We start from the raw sequence: 21142 nt of genomic DNA, 5'->3' as shown, positions 1-21142 counted from the left end.
CTGTCCCATATCCAGAGATCAGTCTGCTGACCACAGCATTCTCCTCACGCTGTACATTTACAAAACAAGATGTTGCTACTATCGCCACTGACTGTCACCATATTGATGTGCCTCTTACTGGCTCTCTGCTTGCAGCAGTTGATGTAATTATGTTATTTTGAAAATGTGACTCTGTTACAGATGAGACAAATGAGAGTTCTTCAGCAGGAAAACCCAAAAAGACGATTTTTGGGTAAGTGCCTGAGAGAATGATTTTGTTTTCAATTTGTCAGTCCTGTGTTATCTAAAGCTTTTGAAATCCAACAGTGGCCTTCGGAAGTCTGGTGGCAAAGGGAAGAAACATGACAAGGAGGCGATGCGAGCATCTCTGGACAGCAGGTATGTCATGTCACTATGCCTACTGTGTCACCACATCCTGGCTATGGAATCACCGTACACTCACAGCTCTGCTATCAGAGGACCTTAGTGCTATTGAAGAGACAATATGTCATTTGGAGACTTAAGCTTATTTTTCTTAATTTTCCTAATGCCCAGGGGTTCTGCCGAGCTCCTGGAGGAACCTGGAGGGAACCTGTCCCCCTCTGAGTCCATGACCTCTATACCCACCTGTATGCCCTTCTCCTGGTTTGGGGACAGAGACCGAGACAGGGACAAGGAGCCTTCGTCCTCCAGCAGCAGCCTACCATACGCAGCCACTGAGACCAGCAGCGAGCAGAGCCAGGACCGCAAAAACAAGGTAAGCACGCGCCCCTCAGCTGACCCCGTGCAAAGGACGGAAAGAAAAAGCCCTCGTAATCTAGACACAGATGTTTAGTCATTTCAGGATCGCCAGTAACAAACAGAAGCAGAAGACATTTGCATTGAGGAGAGATTGTATGAAGCCATTTGAATTAGTATGCCAAATCCAGCCGGGACTCAAAATGACATTTCATTAGCTACTACTAAAGCCATGTATTTAAAGAGTTGGCCCAGTAAGGGTTTCTGCGTTAGGATGCATTTGCATGACACCTCAACATTCTATGGCAGCCATGTTAGCCAGCCATTAACATTGCATGAGGGATGATTAAACAATGCTATGCAACTGAGTATTCAAAATTCTAAAAGTTGGCCTAACTCTTGAAATAAATGGCTCTGGCTACTACAAAGTGAAATGAAATGCCTTCACTGTGTCACTGAACTGACCCCCATTTCTGGACCAATTCATGCCAGTAATAAGTCAGTGATTCTTTGATCAGTAGTCCACAGTTCAAGGTTTCTGCTCTGCATGGAAATAAATAGAGAATCCAGTCAAGAGATGTGCGGCTGAGCCGGCGTCGTGTTTCCCAGCGAGGGATGATGACATTGCAGTTCAAAAGTAATGCCCTATATAGGGTGCTTTTTGAGACGCTGATTCGTTATTAATCAGAGAGAGAGAGGAGGAGGATTCACTGGCATTTCAATGGCTTAGCAACCACAGAATTATCCCCATTTTTAAATGCATCTACTCAAACAGGCCTGACTAATTCACAACCAGACTGCCTGGGGTGTAGATGGAGGCCAACAGCACCAGGGCTATGGGGAGATAGTGGGCAGTGTGTGGGGAGTGTTGGCCACAAACAGGGTCTCCCCTGGTTCTGCTGGCTGGGATTCTACATCTCGGAGTCTGTACCCCATGGTCCTGTGCCAGCCAGAGCAGTGTGATCCACAGTGTAAAGTAGGGAGAACGACCTGACAAGCTCGCTCACTAACAGTCCTTCTTTCAAAACAGACAAATCTCTCCTGGTCCTCTTTGTTCAGTCGCTCGTTAGATTTGGTACAGTATGATTTCCTTTTTATCCCCCCCCCCCAATCTTAGAGGAGCTGGTAGACTAGAACTAACCCTTCATCTAGTGTTGTGATTGTTCATTTCGCATCTAGATCATACTAATTATACCCCCAAATTGATTTGTGTCGTCGTAGTGGACTTGGGTTTGTGGTAGTGTGTCGAGCATTCTAAATCTAACCTTTCACATTCATATCACACACGATTTGATGATTAGAATTAAGTGTCGTGGTAGAAGTAGTTTGTTTGTCTTAGGAATCAATCGATCCTTCACAAGCTTGCAAGCACGCCACTTTCTCTTCAGAAAATGCACTGTTCTAGTTCTCAATCTAAAGTTCCATGTTTTACCGGTACTACTGTGGATCCCCTTCCTCCCTAGAGCTTTTACTCCCCAGAGTAAAGAACTGTTGTTTTACCCACCCATGTGTTTGTCTAGTTAATGCGTTCCTCCTTGTTTCCACTTGTTCCAGAGTTTGTCAGTCATAGACGATTCAAACCCTTGCGGCCCCAGTTCAGACATCGCAGGCTTAGTTGCAGAGCCCAATCTGCCTGGGCGTTCACATACTTTAGTCTTCTCGTCCAGTGAGGTGAGTGCTCTCTCTCTCTCTCTCTCTTTGTTCCACGTCCACAAAAGCCCGTGTGGGATGGTGCTGCTCAGATGTCTCTGCATGCTCTTTGCCCCCGTGTGGCTGTGATGATGGACTTGTGAATGGCCGCCAGAGAGTGAAGTTGCATGTGTGTGATGAAGTTGTCTGTGTGGCGTTAAAACACGTTTCTGTCTTTAGCTTCGGGTCCTTGATGTGCAAGTCAGCTTGCCGAACTAGCAGAAGAAGCTCCTTGGTTAGACCGTAGAATGATCTGTGCTGCTCCTGTGTCTGTTTAGTGGAAAGGAACATCCCTTTGTATATCGTGTTGGCATTGTGTGTATGGCTGTGTTTTGTGTGTATGGTGTATGGATTGTGTGTATGGCTGTGTTTTGTGTGTATGGTGTATGGATTGTGTGTATGGCTGTGTTTTGTGTGTATGGTGTATGGATTGTGTGTATGGCTGTGTTTTGTGTGTATGGTGTATGGATTGTGTGTATGGCTGTGTTTTGTGTGTATGGTGTATGGATTGTGTGTATGGCTGTGTTTTGTGTGTATGCTGTATGGATTGTGTGTATGGCTGTGTTTTGTGTGTATGGATTGTGTGTATGGCTGTGTTTTGTGTGTATGGTGTATGGATTGTGTGTATGGCTGTGTTTTGTGTGTATGGTGTATGGATTGTGTGTATGGCTGTGTTTTGTGTGTATGGTGTATGGATTGTGTGTATGGCTGTGTTTTGTGTGTATGGTGTATGGATTGTGTGTATGGCTGTGTTTTGTGTGTATGGTGTATGGATTGTGTGTATGGATTGTGTGTATGGCTGTGTTTTGTGTGTATGGTGTATGGATTGTGTGTATGGTGTATGGATTGTGTTTTGTGTTTTTGTGTGTGTATGGTGTATGGATTGTGTGTATGGCTGTGTTTTGTGTGTATGGTGTATGGATTGTGTGTATGGCTGTGTTTTGTGTGTATGGTGTATGGATTGTGTGTATGGCTGTGTTTTGTGTGTATGGATTGTGTGTATGGCTGTGTTTTGTGTGTATGGTGTATGGATTGTGTGTATGGCTGTGTTTTGTGTGTATGGTGTATGGATTGTGTGTATGGCTGTGTTTTGTGTGTATGGTGTATGGATTGTGTGTATGGCTGTGTTTTGTGTGTATGGTGTATGGATTGTGTGTATGGCTGTGTTTTGTGTGTATGGTGTATGGATTGTGTGTATGGCTGTGTTTTGTGTGTATGGATTGTGTGTATGGCTGTGTTTTGTGTGTATGGTGTATGGATTGTGTGTATGGTGTATGGATTGTGTGTATGGCTGTGTTTTGTGTGTATGGTGTATGGATTGTGTGTATGGCTGTGTTTTGTGTGTATGGTGTATGGATTGTGTGTATGGCTGTGTTTTGTGTGTATGGTGTATTTGTGTGTATGGCTGTGTTTTGTGTGTATGGATTGTGTGTATGGCTGTGTTTTGTGTGTATGGATTGTGTGTATGGCTGTGTTTTGTGTGTATGGTGTATGGATTGTGTGTATGGTGTATGGATTGTGTGTATGGTGTATGGATTGTGTGTATGGCTGTGTTTTGTGTGTATGGATTGTGTGTATGGCTGTGTTTTGTGTGTATGGTATATGGATTGTGTGTATGGTGTATGGATTGTGTGTATGGCTGTGTTTTGTGTGTATGGTGTATGGATTGTGTGTATGGCTGTGTTTTGTGTGTATGGTGTATGGATTGTGTGTATGGCTGTGTTTTGTGGCTGAATGGCTTATCTTGTAGGTGTTTCAGTCGATAAGTGATTTTTATTTCAACTCCGATAAACGTTAAGACCAAAGCCCTGCCTTCTATATTCAAACAAGCCAGGTAGAACAAAACAAACATGCTCCGTCTGCATGTCGTGGCCTCTTCCACTTAACAGCGCTGGAACAAACTGAATTGACGAGTGCGCACACAGCTTCTTTAAAAAAAATAACGAATGGGATTTGTCACTTTGCACCGTGCCATGATATTTTGATATTGTGCTTACGTATTGTCATGTAACTGACATTGATTCGCTATTTAATACATTATTGCTACTGTTTTTTTGTTCGTTTTCTTGGGATGGCATGTGTTTCTTGGTGTTCCGTAGACCCTGGATGACGAGCCAGTGCCCACAGGGAAGGAGTACCAATGGCAGAACCGCCCCGTCTCCGAGTGGACCAATCAGCAAATCTGTCACTGGTTGATGGGCATGAACATGGACCAATACACGCCTGAGTTCACTGCCAAGGGTGTGGATGGACATCAGCTCATGCACCTGGACAGTGACAAATTGAAGGTGAGAGGGCATCACAAGCAACAAGGCCAAAGAAAATGTAAAGGTAGACTCAGCGATAGGACAAAGATGTACAAAGCATAGTGGGTCAATTTCTGCGACAACTAAGAGCGTAGAAGCGCAAGGCTTCACTTCTCCAGTGTTTTTAGTGCCCTGGCTACCACGCTGTGGACGGCGTGGGAACCTTTGCACATGCGCAGATACTGTGCGAGAGCGAAGTCTTGCATCTTGCTATCATCTCGATATCAGTCAGGTTTCTAATCTTTGACTGCCACCTAATGGCCAAACATAAACAGGGTGGATTGCACAATGATTTACACTAACACGGTGCATATGGACAATTACACATAAGAAACAAGAGGAAATTGTCCGATGTTTATATGCATTTCAGAAAGTAGTGTTCTAGAATGTGACCCGTGATGTTTGTCCCCTCAGGCCCTGGGTGTGTCCAGCCAGAGTGACCGGGCCACCATCAAGAAGAAGCTGAAGGACATGAGGAAGGCCCAGGAGAAGCTGGAGAAACAGAGGGAGAAAAGGGAGAAGGAGGCACGACGCAGTGGGAGGCTGCCTCCCAACACTGACTCTGTCTGCTGAGCTGCCCTAGAGGTGACCCCCACTCTCTGTCGTAACATAACCCAATGTCTCTCGGGCGAGGCTGGACGTTCAACGACCCCCTGTATCTGTTCTGTTTCACCTATAGGCCTACGTAAGTGCCATCCACTTCACAGTAGTTACTAAGAGAGCACAAGCACAGTCACACACAGTACTGAGACTATAATGGCCAGTAATGATTAATGCTAGCATAACAGTGTTGATTTAATGTGCCAATTGGAAGAATCATCTGAAAATAGCCCTATTTGTCATTGGGTTATTCACAAGAACACACAAGCCGGTTCTGCTTTTTAATCAAATCAAACACACTGCCGGTCCTGTTTCCAGCAGTATCTGTATCACGTCATCATTGTGATAGATTGGGGGAAACGGAGATTTCTGAAAGTGATACTGTAATATTGACAAGTGTTGGTGGGGATATGACCAAGAACAAAACCCAACATGTTTTTTTTTTACCACTATAAAGCTATAAAGTACTTTTATCCATTTTTAAAAGTTTCCAAATATGTAGTTGCAGCATTTGTGCACATTTACCCATACAACAATTGGAATGAATTCAGTACGGCTTTGTGTTTTTTTTTAGATTGTATTTTTGCTAGCATAACTTTCCTGTAACCATGTACAGATCTTTTCTTGCAGGAACTTTGTACAGTTATTGAGATAAAAGCACTATATTGTCTTTTAAGCTTCAAAGCGTGAGAAAGTGTATACGTTGTTTTATTAACTGCATAACTTTTTAAAAAAATAATTAAGGTTCATAATTTTATATATACTTTTTCTACTAAGTAGAATAGCCACTAGGATGAGAGAATTTTTTTTGCTAAATGAAAGGAATCATGTAATGACAACGAACAATGCTGCTGATCCCCTCCCCAACTGTGCCTGTTTCGAGAATGGAGGATGTACTACTCTGTGGTCTTATTGTACCGAATAGGTTTACGTGTTGCTGAGATGGTACCAAGACATGCAATATTATTGTACACTGCATGCACTGCTTGCTGACAGGGTGTGGGGTCCATGGAAGTGTGTGCGCCTGTGACAATAAATCCATTGAATGGTTGGCTGTGTCTGTTGGGTGCATGTTGAGCTTGTCCATACCCAAGCATTTTTTTCAATGTACATTTTAAATTCAAGAATGATTCGTTTATATTTTGGATGTAAAAACACTAGTTTAATTCCCTCCACTTGTTCTAATACAAAGAGCTAGATCTTATTATTCTATTCTTGGTACATATTGTAAAAGCAACATAAAATAAACAAATTCTCACACCAGATTCTGTTGTGGGTGTATTTTGTGCTTTTTACTAGGAGGTCTAATGGTTTTTGCATTCAAGAGATGGCAGACTGCTAAGTTCAACAAATGGACACTTTAATAGTCAACACAATACAAACACTATATATACAAAAGTATGTGGACATCCCTTCAAAACATTAGTGGATTCGGCTATATCAGCCACACCCGTTGCTGACAAGTGTATAAAATCGAGCACACAGCCATGCAATCTCCATAGCAACATGTGCAGTAGAATGGCTTTACTGAAGAGCTCAGGGTCTTACAACGTGGCACCGTCATAGGATGCCACCTTTCCAACAAGTCAGTTTGTCAAATTCCTGCCCTGGTCAACTGTAAGTGCTGCTTTTGTGAAGTGGATATGTCTAGGAGCAACAACGGCTCAGCCGCGAAGTGGTAGATGATACAAGCTCACAGAACGGGACTGCCGGTTGCTGAAGCGCGTAGCCTGTAAAAATTGTCCATCCTCGGTCTAATCTTGGTTTGGCGGATGCCAGGAGAACGTTTTGCCTGCCCCAATGCAGTGCCAAGTGTAAAGTTTGGTGGAGGAATAATGGTTTGGAGCTGTTTTTCATGGTTAGTGAAGGGAAATCTTAACTCTACAGCATACACTGACATTCTGTGCTTCCAACAGTTTGGAGAAGGCCCTTCCCTGTTTCAGCATGACAATGCCCCCGTGCACAAAGCGAGGTCCATACAGAAATGGTTTGTCAAGGATGAACTTGACTGGCCTGCACAGAGCACCAACCTCAACCCTATCGAACACCTTTGGGATGAATTGGAAAGCCGACTGCGAGCCAGGCCTAATCCCCCAACATCAGTGCCCAACCTCACTAATGCTTTTGTGACTGAATTTAAGCAAGTGCCGGCAGCAATGTACCAACATCTAGTGTAAAGCCTTCCCAGGAGAGTGGAGGCTGTTATAGCACCAAAGGGGTGACCCACTCCATATTAAATGCACATGATTTTGGAATGAGATGTTTGACGAGCAGGTGTCCATATACACTACGTCAATGAAACCAGATTGTACTTCAAACGTATCTCAGTGTCTGGAACAAGTTCTATATCTGTATTTGTTGCCTCTCCCGTCATGTATAGCTAATATATGCCAGGGATCATCAACTAGATTCAGCCGCGGCTTCTTTTTTTTGAGAGGATGGTCAGGGGGCCAGAACATAATTTGTAGACTGCAAGAAGCCCAAACCGATGTTTGACTAAAACAGCACTGAAACGTTAGATCATACACATTACTGTTTTGACAAAGCAACACTTCCAGAATGGGTTCATACAGTTGTCATGAGAAACACTAACTCACTTCTTTGAAAAATTGCATATTTAGACTGTCAAGGAACTATTGATAAAAAAAACATTTTTAAACTTTGATCTTTAACTTAGTACATTGTGTATGTATCTTGGCCTAGAAACTACGGAATGTTGTCATGTCTTTGGGCTCTTTGCTTGGAATACACCAGTCGTCTGCCTCACGCATGGTCTTGTAGTGCTTCCAGGCTGACTTGTTGTAGACAGGAAGCTTCTCGATGTACTCCATGGACAATGCCTGCACAATTGTAGATTAAATAATGGAAGAATGAGTCTTATGAAAAATATGAATACTACAATATGCTCTTAAAGTCTCATTTGTTGACCTTTTTGTGACTTACCCGGATATACATATATCCCAGCATCGGTGCCATAGCCCTCCAGAGAGTACAGCTTCAAATCACCTTGGAAGTACCTGGCATATAATCGGGAGATGGGAAGGCCGTAACCATAGCCAGCCTACAACAGAACAGATAGAGAGCTTACAATATTGAAATAACTATCAATATTGTGTGCTGACTCCTTGTTATAAAGTGAAAGGACTCACCAGAGGGCTGTGTTGGGGGTGGGGGAGTCTCTAGCCATATAAGAGTGGTTAAATGAGAAGCAGCACTGTAAAGTAGTTGTACCTTGACTGTCAGGTCTTCACTCCCCAGGGCAACCAGGGCATGTACAGGAGGATAGTCCATGGAATCTTCATACAACTCCATGGTGGCTCTCATGGCATTCTGAAGAGATCAAATCCACATTTAAGGTTACATTTTTTTTCTCAGAACTTGAAAACTTAAGCTCAAAAGTAATGAACTGTGAAGTGAAAAAATAAAGGTATACCTTGAAAAGTTCAAATACCATGTGGTAAAGATGGGATGGCACATACCCAACAGTTACAGGTTTTCCATCATCTTTTACTGTAGAGACAATTGGAAACTAAGTGATACAACCATTTCTGAAAATATAAGTAAAGGTAGTCTATAATATTATCACAAGTCCACCAAGTTTATAAATACGCTTAAGTCGGCAATGAAATTTACCATTGAATTCTTCCAGTACCAACTCCGGAGAGTTCATGTAATACCGATCACAAAGGTTTCTTGCATTTTCATATGCATCTGGGGGAAAGGCAAAGTAGTCTGGGTAGGAAAGTAATGCTTTAAACCCAGCGCACAGTAATGCAATTCCAATAAACGTGCAGCATTTACCCCGGACTACCTCAGTAACTGTGCAGTGGGGATCAATACTGCCAATCTGTTTAGGGTGCGCTGGGTTTACCCTCACTTTCCCACCAAAGAGCAGGGCTAGAATAGAAGACATGCAAAACCGTTACCACTAACATTTTACAGTTGTTTATATAACAAGTTTGATAGCTCTGCTTTCATAATTTCTCAATTTATTTCAGCCATTCTGGTCTCAGGTTGAAGATTGAAGTTTTTTTAAATTTAATTTTTTGTTGTTGCCTGAAACAAAAAAGATCCCTGGCTGCACAAACTAGTCTCGGAGCATTGAATATTAATCTGTACGTACATCTGAAACACTCCCTTTAGTAGGATCTGTCAAGTTTTGTATGGTATGTATTCATTTGTGGATGTCCATCACCCATTTAGTTTGATGTGTTACGAATTACATTGCCTTGCGAAAGTATTCGGCCCCCTTGAACTTTGCAACCTTTTGCCACATTTCAGGCTTCAAACATAAAGATATAAAACTGTATTTTTTTGTGAAGAATCAACAACAAGTGGGACACAATCATGAAGTGGAACGACATTTATTGGATATTTCAAACTTTTTTAACAAATCAAAAACTGAAAAATTGGGCGTGCAAAATTATTCAGCCCCTTTACTTTCAGTGCAGCAAACTCTCTCCAGAAGTTCAGTGAGGATCTCTGAATGATCCAATGTTGACCTAAATGACTAATGATGATAAATACAATCCACCTGTGTGTAATCAAGTCTCCGTATAAATGCACCTGCACTGTGATAGTCTCAGAGGTCCGTTAAAAGCGCAGAGAGCATCATGAAGAACAAGGAACACACCAGGCAGGTCCGAGATACTGTTGTGAAGAAGTTTAAAGCCGGATTTGGATACAAAAAGATTTCCCAAGCTTTAAACATCCCAAGGAGCACTGTGCAAGCGATAATATTGAAATGGAAGGAGTATCAGACCACTGCAAATCTACCAAGACCTGGCCGTCCCTCTAAACTTTCAGCTCATACAAGGAGAAGACTGATCAGAGATGCAGCCAAGAGGCCCATGATCACTCTGGATGAACTGCAGAGATCTACAGCTGAGGTGGGAGACTCTGTCCATAGGACAACAATCAGTCGTTTATTGCACAAATCTGGCCTTTATGGAAGAGTGGCAAGAAGAAAGCCATTTCTTAAAGATATCCATAAAAAGTGTTGTTTAAAGTTTGCCACAAGCCACCTGGGAGACACACCAAACATGTGGAAGAAGGTGCTCTGGTCAGATGAAACCAAAATGGAACTTTTTGGCAACAATGCAAAACCTTATGTTTGGCGTAAAAGCAACACAGCTCATCACCCTGACCACACCATCCCCACTGTCAAACATGGTGGTGGCATCATGGTTTGGGCCTGCTTTTCTTCAGCAGGGGCAGGGAAGATGGTTAAAATTGATGGGAAGATGGATGGAGGCAAATACAGGACCATTCTGGAAGAAAACCTGATGGAGTCTGCAAAAGACCTGAGACTGGGACGGAGATTTGTCTTCCAACAAGACAATGATCCAAAACATAAAGCAAAATCTACAATGGAATGGTTCAAAAATAAACATATCCAGGTGTTAGAATGGCCAAGTCAAAGTCCAGACCTGAATCCAAGAGCTCGAGCTGTTTTGCAAGGAGGAATGGGAAAATATTTCAATCTCTCGATGTGCAAAACTGATAGAGACATACCCCAAGCGACTTACAGCTGTAATCGCAGCAAAAGGTGGCGCTACAAAGTATTAACTTAAGGGGGCTGAATAATTTTGCATGCCCAATTTTTCAGTTTTTGATTTGTTAAAAAAGTTTGAAATATCCAATAAATGTCGTTCCACTTCATGATTGTGTCCTACTTGTTGTTGATTCTTCACAAAAAAATACAGTTTTATATCTTTATGTTTGAAGCCTGAAATGTGGCAAAAGGTCGCAAAGTTCAAGGGGGCCGAATACTTTCGCAAGGCACTGTATCAAAATGTATGAATGTTTTAAGAATTCTAGCTAGCTGGCTAACGTTAGCTGGGTTAGGGAAAGGGTTAGCTAACATGCTAAGTAGCGAAAAAGTAGCAAGTAGTTAAAGAATTGCTAAAGTCATCTGTGATGAGATTGGAACACGCAACCTTTGGGTTGCGAGACATTCGCGTTATATGCCCACCCGTCCACCCTACTTTCGTTTTGACCTTAAGCAACCATCTATCTTATGTACCTGTACCAAACGTAACATATCTTACTAATTTGAGTGTCCAGAATTTACATGTACTATGTTAAGTGTAGTGTGTGAGACCACCAGAGCTGCCAGAAACAGGTTCCACTTACACTGAACAAAAGTATAAACGCCACATGTAAAGTGTTGGTCACGTTTCATGAGCTGAAATAAAATATCCCAGAAATGTTTCATACGCTCAAAAAGCTTATCTCAAAAATGTTGTGCTCAAATTTGTTTACATCCCTGTTAGTGAACGTTTCTCCTTCGCCAAAATGATCCTTCCACCTGACAGGTGTGGTATATCAAGAAGCTGATTAAACAGCGTGATCGGCCACTTTAAAATGTGCAGTTTTGTCACGCAACACAATACCACAGATGTCTCATATTGAGAGAGCGTGCAATTGGAAAACCGACTGCAGAAGTGTCCACCAGAGCTGTTGCAAGAGGATGATGTTCATTCCTCTACCAAAAGCTGCCTCCAATGCCGTTTTAGAGATTTTGGCAGTACGTCCAACCGGGCCTCACAACCACAGGCCACTTCTAATCACGCCAGCCCATATATACAAAAGTATGTGGACACACCTTCAAATTAGTGCATTTGGCTATTTCAGCCACACCCATTGCTGACAGGTGTATCAAAATCGAGCACACAGCCATGCAATCTCCATAGACAAACATCAGTAGAATGGCCTTACTGAAGAGCTCAGTGACTTTCAATATGGCACAGTCATAGGATGCCTTTCCAAAATGTCAGTTTGTCAAATGTATGCCCTGCTAGAGCTACCCCGGTGAACTGTAAGTGCTGTTATTGTGAAGTGGAAAAGTCTAGGACCAACAACAGCTCAGCAAACGAAGTGGTAGGCCACACAAGATCACTGAACGGGACCGCCAAGTGCTGAAACAAATAGCGCACAAAAATTGTCTGTCCTTGGTTGTAACACACACTACCGAGTTCCAAACTGCCTCTGGAAGCAACATCAGCACAAAAAAAGTTTCTTCGGGAGCATCATGAAATTAGTTTCCATGGCAGAGAAGCCGCACACAAGCCTGAGATCACTATGCACAATGCCAAGCGTGGGCTGGAATGGTATAAAGCTCGCCGCCATTGGACCCAGGAGCAGTGGAAAACACGTTCTCTGGAGTGATGAATTATGCTTCACCATCTAGCAGTCTGACAGACTAATATTGGTTTGGCAGATGCCAGCAGAATGCTACATACCTGAATGCATAGTGCCAATAGTAAAGTTTGTTTGAGGAGGAATAATGTTCTGGGGCTGTTTTTCATGGTTCGGGCTAGGCCCCTTAGTTCCAGTGAAGGGAAATCTTAATGCTACAGCATACATTCTAGATGATTCTGTGCCTCCAACTCTGTGGCAACAGATTGGTGAAGGCCCTTTCCTGTTTCAGAATGACAGTGCCCCCGTTCACAAAGCGAGGTCCATACTGAAATGGTTTGTCAAGATCGGTGTGGGAGAACTTGACTGATCTGCACAGATCTGCCCTGACCTCAACCCCATTGAACACCTTTGGCATGAATTGGAACCCTGACTGCAAGCCAGGCCTAATAGCCCAACATCAGTGCTCAACCTCACTAATTGTGGCTGAATGGAAGCAAGTTCCCGCAGCAATGTTGCAACATCTAGTGGAAAGCCTTCCCAGAAGAATGGAGGCTATTATAGCAACAAGAGGGAGACCAACTCCATATTAAAGCCCATGATTTATGAATGAGATGTTCGACGAGCAGGTGTCCAAATACTTTTGGTCATGTAGTGTAAATACAACCATGCAAAAGTCATAACTGGCAATTCTGTACTGACGATATGTATTAGTTAAACAGGTAAACAATGATACCAACTGGCGACAGACAAGTTCCTTACTTTCTCCCCCTTCCACTTCCCTACTCCATTTTTGCGGTAATCCTGCAACCCGTTGGTTATAATTTTGGATAGAGCAGATATTTCCATATATTTTTGTTAATTGAATGTGTGACTTAACTCCACCAGTCCTATTTATGATATAATTTACAAAGATCTTTATATCTAATTATATCATCAATTAGTATATTTGAGTTTAACCATAATATTTGTTTTGTCGTTTCTGTTGGATTAAATTGAAATTGCAACCAGCTTTATATGGCTTGTTATAAAAAAAAATAGTGATATTTGAGACAATTTCATTTTCCAATAATCTAAAGTGAGCGGTTGTAATCTGAATAAAGGGAAAAAAGGACATTCTTGAACACGGGATGAGCCATTATTACTAATCTGCTTTAAGTACAGCTTTTCTATGACTGAAGATTTTAGAGGTCTTATGCTTTAATATTTAACCATTTCTGCCCTCCGAATTCATATTCATTATATAAATAGGCCCATTTCAATTTTTTCTGGCTTGCCATTCCAAATTCATTTTTGGGGGGGTTATATCATTTGATTTACACAGCATGCCTACCACTTTGAAGATGCAAAATATTTTTTATTGTGAAACAAACAAGAAATAAGACAAAAAACTTGAGCATGCATAACTATTCACCCTCATAAATAATCAATACTTTGTAGAGACACCTTTTACAGCAATTACAGCTTCAAGTCTCTTGGGGTATGTCTCTGTAAGCTTGGCACATCTAGCCACTGGGATTTTTGCCCATTCTTCAAGGCAAAACTGCTCCAGCTCCTTCAAGTTGGATGGGTTCTGCTGGTGTACATCGGATTGAGGTCTGGGCTTTGACTAGTCCATTCCAAGACATGTAGATGTTTCCCCTTAAACCACTCAAGTGTTGCTTTAGCAGTATGCTTAGGGTCATTGTCCTGCTGGAAGGTGAACCTCCATCCCAGTCTCATATCTCTTGAAGACTGAAACAGGACTTCCCTCAAGAATTTCCCTGTATTTAGCACCATCCATCATTCCTTCTATTCTGACCAGTTTCCCAGTCCCTGCCGATGAAAAACATACCCACAGCATGATGCTGCCACCACCATGCTTTACTGTGGGGATGGTGTTCTCGGGGTGATGCGCGGTGTTGGGTTTGCGCCAGACATAGCGTTTTCCTTGATGGCCAAATAGCTCCATTTTAGTCTCATCTAACCAGAAACCCTTCTTCCATATGTTTGGGGAGTCTCCCACATGCCTTTTGGCAAACACCAAATGTGTTTGTCTAATTTTTTCTTTAAGCAATGGCTTTTTTCTGGCTCCTCTTCTGTAAAGCCCAGCTCTGTGGAGTGTACGGCTTAAAGTGGTCCTATGGACAGATACTCCAATCTCCGCTGTGGAGCTTTGCAGCTCCTTCAAGGTTATCTTTGGTCTCTTTGTTGCCTCTCTGATTAATGCCCTCCTTGCCTGGTCCGTGAGTTTTGGTAGGTGGCCCTCTCTTGGCACGTTTGTTGTGGTGCCATATTCTTTCCATTTTTTAATAATGGATTTAATGGTGCTCCGTGGGATGTTCAAAGTTTCAAATATTTTTTTATAACCCAACCCTGATCTGTACTTCTCCACAACTTTGTCACTGACCTGTTTGGAGAGCTCCTTGGTCTTCATGGTGCCACTTGCTTGATGGTGCCCCTTGCTTAGTGGTGTTGCAGACTCTGGGGCCTTTCAGAACAGGTGCCTATATGCACTGAGAACATGTGACACTTAAATAAAGTCCAACTGTGTGCAATCTAACTAATTATGTGACTTCTGAAGGTAATTGGTTGCACCAGATCTTATTTAAAGGCTTCATAGCAAAGGGGGTGAATACATATGCACGCACCCCTTTTCCGTTGATTATTTTTTTAATTTCACTTCAACAATTGACTGTTTTGTGCATGTCCATTACATGAAATCCAAATAAAATCCATTTGAAATTACATGTTGTAATGCAACAAAATAGGAAAAATGCCAAGGGGGTGAATACTTTTGCAAGGCACTGTATGTAATTATTAGAAAATGACATTTGATTTTTTTTTTAATCTATAAATTCTAAAACAGTTTGTAAGCTTTTAAATGATATCAAACACAACCTTTTCTATTTTCCAGTGATGAAGACATGCATGTCTCACGTGATGGTGAAGCATGCAAAAGGGTTCAACTTAAAGCGACTTTTATCTCCTGAATGTTTTGTCATTCATGTCCTAGAAGTCCCTTTCCGACCACTTCTTCCAGAGGTAAACATGTCTGGAAAGTTTTGTTTAAATCAAAAGAAATGCTGTCAAAAAAGTTATTGAATTCAAATAGATGTATTCCGCTATAACAAGTGACATACTCGCTGTGCTGGTTAAGCAGCATCCTGATGGATATTCTGCTCATGTAGAAGCGATCCAGGAAATACTGAACGTTCTTGGCTGACGATGGGGTCTGGACCATAGGTCTCCTTGTACTCCACAGCCCCCTGGGCCATAGGTCTCCTTGTACTCCACAGCCCCCTGGGCCATAGGTCTCCTTGTACTCCACAGCCCCCTGGGCCATAGGTCTCCTTGTACTCCACAGCCCCCTGGGCCATAGGTCTCCTTGTACTCCACAGCCCCCTGGGCCATAGGTCTCCTTGTACTCCACAGCCCCCTGGGCCATAGGTCTCCTTGTACTCCACAGCCCCCTGGGCCATAGGTCTCCTTGTACTCCACAGCCCCCTGGGCCATAGGTCTCCTTGTACTCCACAGCCCCCTGGGCCATAGGTCTCCTTGTACTCCACAGCCCCCTGGGCCATAGGTCTCCTTGTACTCCACAGTCCCCTGGGCCATAGGTCTCCTTGTACTCCACAGCCCCCTGGGCCATAGTCGGGATGACGTCATTGTGACGGTTTCGGATCTTTATAACAGCATCAGGGAAACTGTGTGAAGACCGAGACCAAAGGAATTATGATCCACAGTAGGAATGGGCCTACAATTACAGTGATGTGTTCATCTACAACATACCACTTTACTTATTTCATATGCATATACTGTATTCTCGTCAATGCCACTCCGACATTGCTCGTCCTAATATTTACATATTTCTTAATTCCATTCTTTTACTTTTAGATTTGTGTATTGTTGTGAATTGTTAGATACTACTGCACTGTTGGAACTAGGAACACAAGTATTTCGCTACATCCGCAATAACATCTGCTAAATATGTGTCTGTGACCAATAACATTTGATTTGATTTTAATAACGCAACTAGATAATCACCTTACTCATGTGACTTTCTCATCATCAGCATCCTTCTCCTTGAACTCCATAATGTCTTGAAGACTTTGCATGTACCTAAAAAAAAAAGATCTCATACATTGGTGATGTTATTGATAGGCCTGTTGGAACATGTATAACAGAAGATGGGGGTTTAGCTTGGTGGAATCAGCCTGAATGCTGCGTTCACCATTCTGTTTTACTGAAGTGAAATAGAACGGTAAACGCAGCGATCGGGCTGGTTCCCCCCAGGCTAGATGGGAGTGAGCTAGGCCTAAAATAAGAGTACTCACCAACTCTGTACCAGCCGGACTGATGGAGTCTCTAGCAGAGGATCTGGTAACAACTTGATCTTCTTCGTTATGTTTGCCAACCTCACAGGTAGCTCCTGTCTCAGGAATGTCAACGATGTTCTCTCGCATGCATTTTCACCAGACCCTGAATGTGAAACAGAACAAACATGACTGAGAGGTTAGTTAGATGAAAGATATGAAACAGGTAAAGGAGCTATATAAAACAGTACCAGTCAAAAGTTTGGACACACCTACTCATTCAAGGGTTTTTTGTTATTTTTACTATTTTCTACATTGTAGAATAATAGTGAAGACATCAAAACTATGAAATAACACAAATGGAATCAAAGTGTTATTTTATATTCTTCAAAGTAGCCAAAGCTGATGACAGCTTTGCACATTCTTGGCATTATCTCTACCGGCTTTTTTAATAATTTATTTTATTTAATCTTTATTTACAGTGAGGGATAAAAGTATTTCATCCCCTGCTAATTTTGTACGATTGCCCACTGACAAAGAAATGATCAGTCTATAATTTTGATGGTAGGTTTATTTGAACAGTGAGAGACAGAATAACAAAACAAAAAAAACAGAAAAACGCATGGCAAAAATGTTATAAATTGATTTGCATTTTAATGAGGGAAATCAGTACTTGACCCCCTCTCAATCAGAAAGATTTCTGGCTCCCAGGTGTCTTTTATACGGGTAACAAGCTGAGATTGACAACAGTTGGTGCAATTATTTGCAAATGGAAGAAATACAAAAGAACTGTCAATCTCCCTCGGCCTGGGGCTCCATGCAAGATCTCCCCTCGTGGAGTTGCAATGATCATAAGAACGGTGAGGAATCAGCCCAGAACTACAGGGGAGGATCTTGTCAATGATCTCAAGGCAGCTGGGACCATAGTCACCAAGAAAACAATTGGTAAAACACTACGCCGTGAAGGACTGAAATCCTGCAGTGCCCGCAAGGTCCCCCTGCTCAAGAAAGCACATATACATGCCCATCTGAAGTTTGCCAATGAACATCTGAATGATTCAGAGGGCAACTGGGTGAAAGTGTTGTGGTCAGATGAGCCCAAAATGGAGCTCTTTGGCATCAACTCAACTCGCTGTGTTTGGAGGAGGAGGAATGCTGCCTATGACCCCAAGAACACCATCCCCACCGTCAAACATGGAGGTGGAAACATTATGCTTTGGGAGTGTTTTTCTGCTAAGGGGACAGGGCAATTTCACCACATCAAAGGGACGATGGACGGGGCCATGTACCGTCAAATCTTGGGTGAGAACCTCCTTCCCTCAGCCAGGGCATTGAAAATGGGTCGTGGATGGGTATTCCAGCATGACAATGACCCAAAACACACAGCTAAGGCAACAAAGGAGTGGCTCAAGAAGAAGCACATTAAGGTCTCCAGACCTTAATCCTGTAGAAAATCTGTGGAGGGAGCTGAAGGTTCGAGTTGCCAAACATCAGCCTCGAAACCTTAATGACTTGGAGAAGATCTGCAAAGAGGAGTGGGACAAAATCCCTCCTGAGATGTGTGCAAACCTGGTGACCAACTACAAGAAACATCTGACCTCTGTGATTGCCAACAAGGGTTTTGCCACCAAGTACTAAGTCATGTTTTGCAGAGCGGTCAAATACTTATTTCCCTCATTAAAATGCAAATCAATTTCTAACATTTTTGCCATATGTTTTTCTGGATTTTTTTGTTGTTATTCTGTCTCACTGTTCAAATAAACCTATCATTAAAATTATAGACTGATCATTTCTTTGTCAGTGGGAAAACATACAAAATCAGCAGGGGATCAAATACTTTTTTCCCTCACTGTAACTAGGCAAGTCGGTTAAGAACAAAATCTTATTCACAATGACGGCTTACCCCAGCCAAACCAGGATGACGCTGGGCCAATTGTGCACCGCCCTATGGGACTCCCAATCACGGCCGGTTTTGATACAGCCTGGAATCGAACCAGGGTGTGTAGTGATGCCTCTAGCACTGAGATGCAGTGCCTTAGACTGCTGCGCCACTTGGGAGCTGGAATGTTTTTTCCAACAGTCTTGAAGGAGTTCCCACATACGCTTTGCATTTGTTGGCTGCTTTTCCTTCACATCTGATACAGGACTCCATTACTCTCCTTCTTGGTCAAATGGCCCTTACACAGCATGGAGGTGTGTTGGCTCATTGTCCTGTTGAAAAACAAATGATAGTCCCACTAAGATAGGTTGGCATATCGCTGCAGAATGCTGTGGTAGCCATGCTGGTTAAGTGTGCCTTGAATTCTAAATAAATCACTGACAGTGTCACCAGCGAAGCAACCCTCACACCATCACACCTCCTCCATGCTTCCCTGTGGGAACCCCACATGCGGAGATCATCCGTTCACCTACTCTGCATCTCACGAAGACACGGCAGTTGGAACCAAAAATCTCAAATTTGGACTCATTAGACCAAAGGACAGATTTCCACCGGTCTAAAGTCCATTGCTTGTGTTTCTTGGCACAAGCAAATCTCTTCTTATTAGTAGTGGTTTCTTTAAAGCAATTCAACCATGAAGGCCTGATTCACAGTCTCCTCTGAACAGTTGATGTTGAGATGTGTCTGTTACTTGAACTCTGTAGCATTTATTTGGGCTGCAATTTCTAGGGCTGGTAACTCTAATGAACTTATCCTCTGCAGCAGAGATAAATCTGGCTCTTCCTTTCCTGTGGCGGTCCTAATGAGTGCCCTTTATGGTTTTTGCGACTGCACTTGAAGAAACTTTCAAAGTTCTTGAAATGTTTCGCATTGACTGACCTTCATGTCTTAAGTATTGATGGATTGTTGTTTTCTCTTTGCTTATTTGAGCTGTTCTTGCCATAATTTGGACTTGGTCTTTTACCAAATAGGGCTATCTTCTGTATACCAATCCTACCTTGTCACAACGGCTGATTGGCTCAAACGCATTAAGGAAAGACATTCCACAAATTAACTTTAAAACAAGGCACATCTGTTAATTGAAATGCATAATGCATAAGTCACCCGTTAAATCCACTTCAATCAATGTAAATGAAGGCGAGGAGGCATTAATCCTTGAGACATGGATTGTGTATGTCTGCCCATTCACCCTATGAATGGCAAGACAAAAGATTTAAGTACCTTTGATGGTATGGCAGGAAGGTATGGCTAATGTTTTGTACACTGTGCATAGCCTGCCCTGCTGTGTGCCACATGTCACAATGACGTTAGCAATCAGTTGACTAAAAGCATTGAGATTCAAGTCCGCTTACCGAAGTCCAAGAATTGTTTCATTGAGAGTGGTGAAGGGGAGAATCTGGAGTAGTAATCAATATGCTTTCTCATGGAGGAGGCGTTGCTCATCAAGGCCCTTACGATCCTCATGTTGACCGATTTAGCTCACAATCACAGTTGATAAACGCACGTGGTTCAAAATTATTCAGTTCACGGCGTTCCAACAGCTGCTTGCCCAATATTGTTGACAGTGCGGAATGTAGCTATAGCCTTCATCACCTACTGTTAGCTAGTTTACCTAGCTTTCATGAATTTCGTTTTTAAACCATAAAGGTCCACAAAGTAAATTACGTTAGTTTACAATATATTTACACAAACTAGCCAGCTGGCTTGTATGAGGATTCTGTGTTATGCACTATAGCCCGTTACCATATATGTAATTGAATATTATCTGCTGTTGGCTTGTGTGGATGCATTTATGTGTTATGCAACATAGCTGACTTGAAACATTGTTAACAGTTTCAGGGCCATGGGCCTTTCTCATGATGGAAAAATACAGAATAACAAAAGAATAAAGACAGGAACTGTGCAATGAGTTGGGGTGGAGGCACATTCAGAACGTAGTGTTGCGAGAACAAACAGTCTTTTGTTAGATAACAGGTGTGATGGTGTCAACCCAGGTGCTCAGTTACATGGACCTGAGGAATGCATACTTCCATGTTCCTGTTCGCCCAGCTCATTGGCAGTACCTCTGATTCACTTTCGAAGGGACAGTTTACGAATTCATGGTTCTTCCCTTCGGCCTCTCCTTGGCACCTCGCACTTTCACAAAGTGCATGGATGCTGTCCTGGCACCTCTCACGTCCTGAGGATTGTTGATCCTCAATTACCTGGACAATTGGCTGATTTGTGCCCCGACCAGGACCCAGGTTCTGTCAGACAGAGACTTGCTCCTGACCCACATCTACAGGCTGGGCATTACTGTAAATGACAAGAAGAGACATCCAATGCACACCCAGAGGGTGGCCTTCATTGGCATGGAACTGGACTCAGTCCTCATGAGAGCACGCCTGCCCACCAGAAGGGTTCAGGCGATCTTATCTTGCCTCGACCACTTTCGTCAGGGGTGGGTGGTATCCGCC

General features: G+C 42.7%; 1 protein-coding gene and 1 pseudogene across 6 annotated transcripts in view; one reads left to right on the top strand and one right to left on the bottom strand.

Annotated features, from left to right (window-relative positions):
- LOC112225239 (neurabin-1) overlaps positions 1–6577 on the top strand; it is a 38199-nt gene extending 31622 nt beyond the window's left edge. The window contains exons 14-20 of one of the 6 annotated variants that reach the window (XM_024388995.2): positions 181–232; positions 307–378; positions 637–736; positions 1748–1792; positions 2272–2388; positions 4506–4694; positions 5127–6577. In XM_024388995.2, coding sequence (XP_024244763.1) covers positions 181–232; positions 307–378; positions 637–736; positions 1748–1792; positions 2272–2388; positions 4506–4694; positions 5127–5285 — 734 coding nt within the window. In that variant the 3' untranslated portion in view covers positions 5286–6577. Of the gene's footprint in view, positions 1–180; positions 233–306; positions 379–534; positions 737–1747; positions 1793–2271; positions 2389–4505; positions 4695–5126 lie in introns of all 6 variants that reach the window. The other 5 variants (XM_024388993.2, XM_042307019.1, XM_024388994.2 and 2 more) reach the window with 5 other exon arrangements.
- Positions 6578–8011: 1434 nt separating this feature from the next.
- LOC112224999 lies at positions 8012–20150 on the bottom strand (annotated as a pseudogene).
- Between the last annotated feature and the right edge of the window lie 992 nt (positions 20151–21142).

This window comes from Oncorhynchus tshawytscha, linkage group LG26 (genome assembly GCF_018296145.1).
Source record: "Oncorhynchus tshawytscha isolate Ot180627B linkage group LG26, Otsh_v2.0, whole genome shotgun sequence".
Taxonomy (NCBI): domain Eukaryota; kingdom Metazoa; phylum Chordata; class Actinopteri; order Salmoniformes; family Salmonidae; genus Oncorhynchus; species Oncorhynchus tshawytscha.
This window is presented reverse-complemented; position numbering and strand designations above follow the sequence as displayed.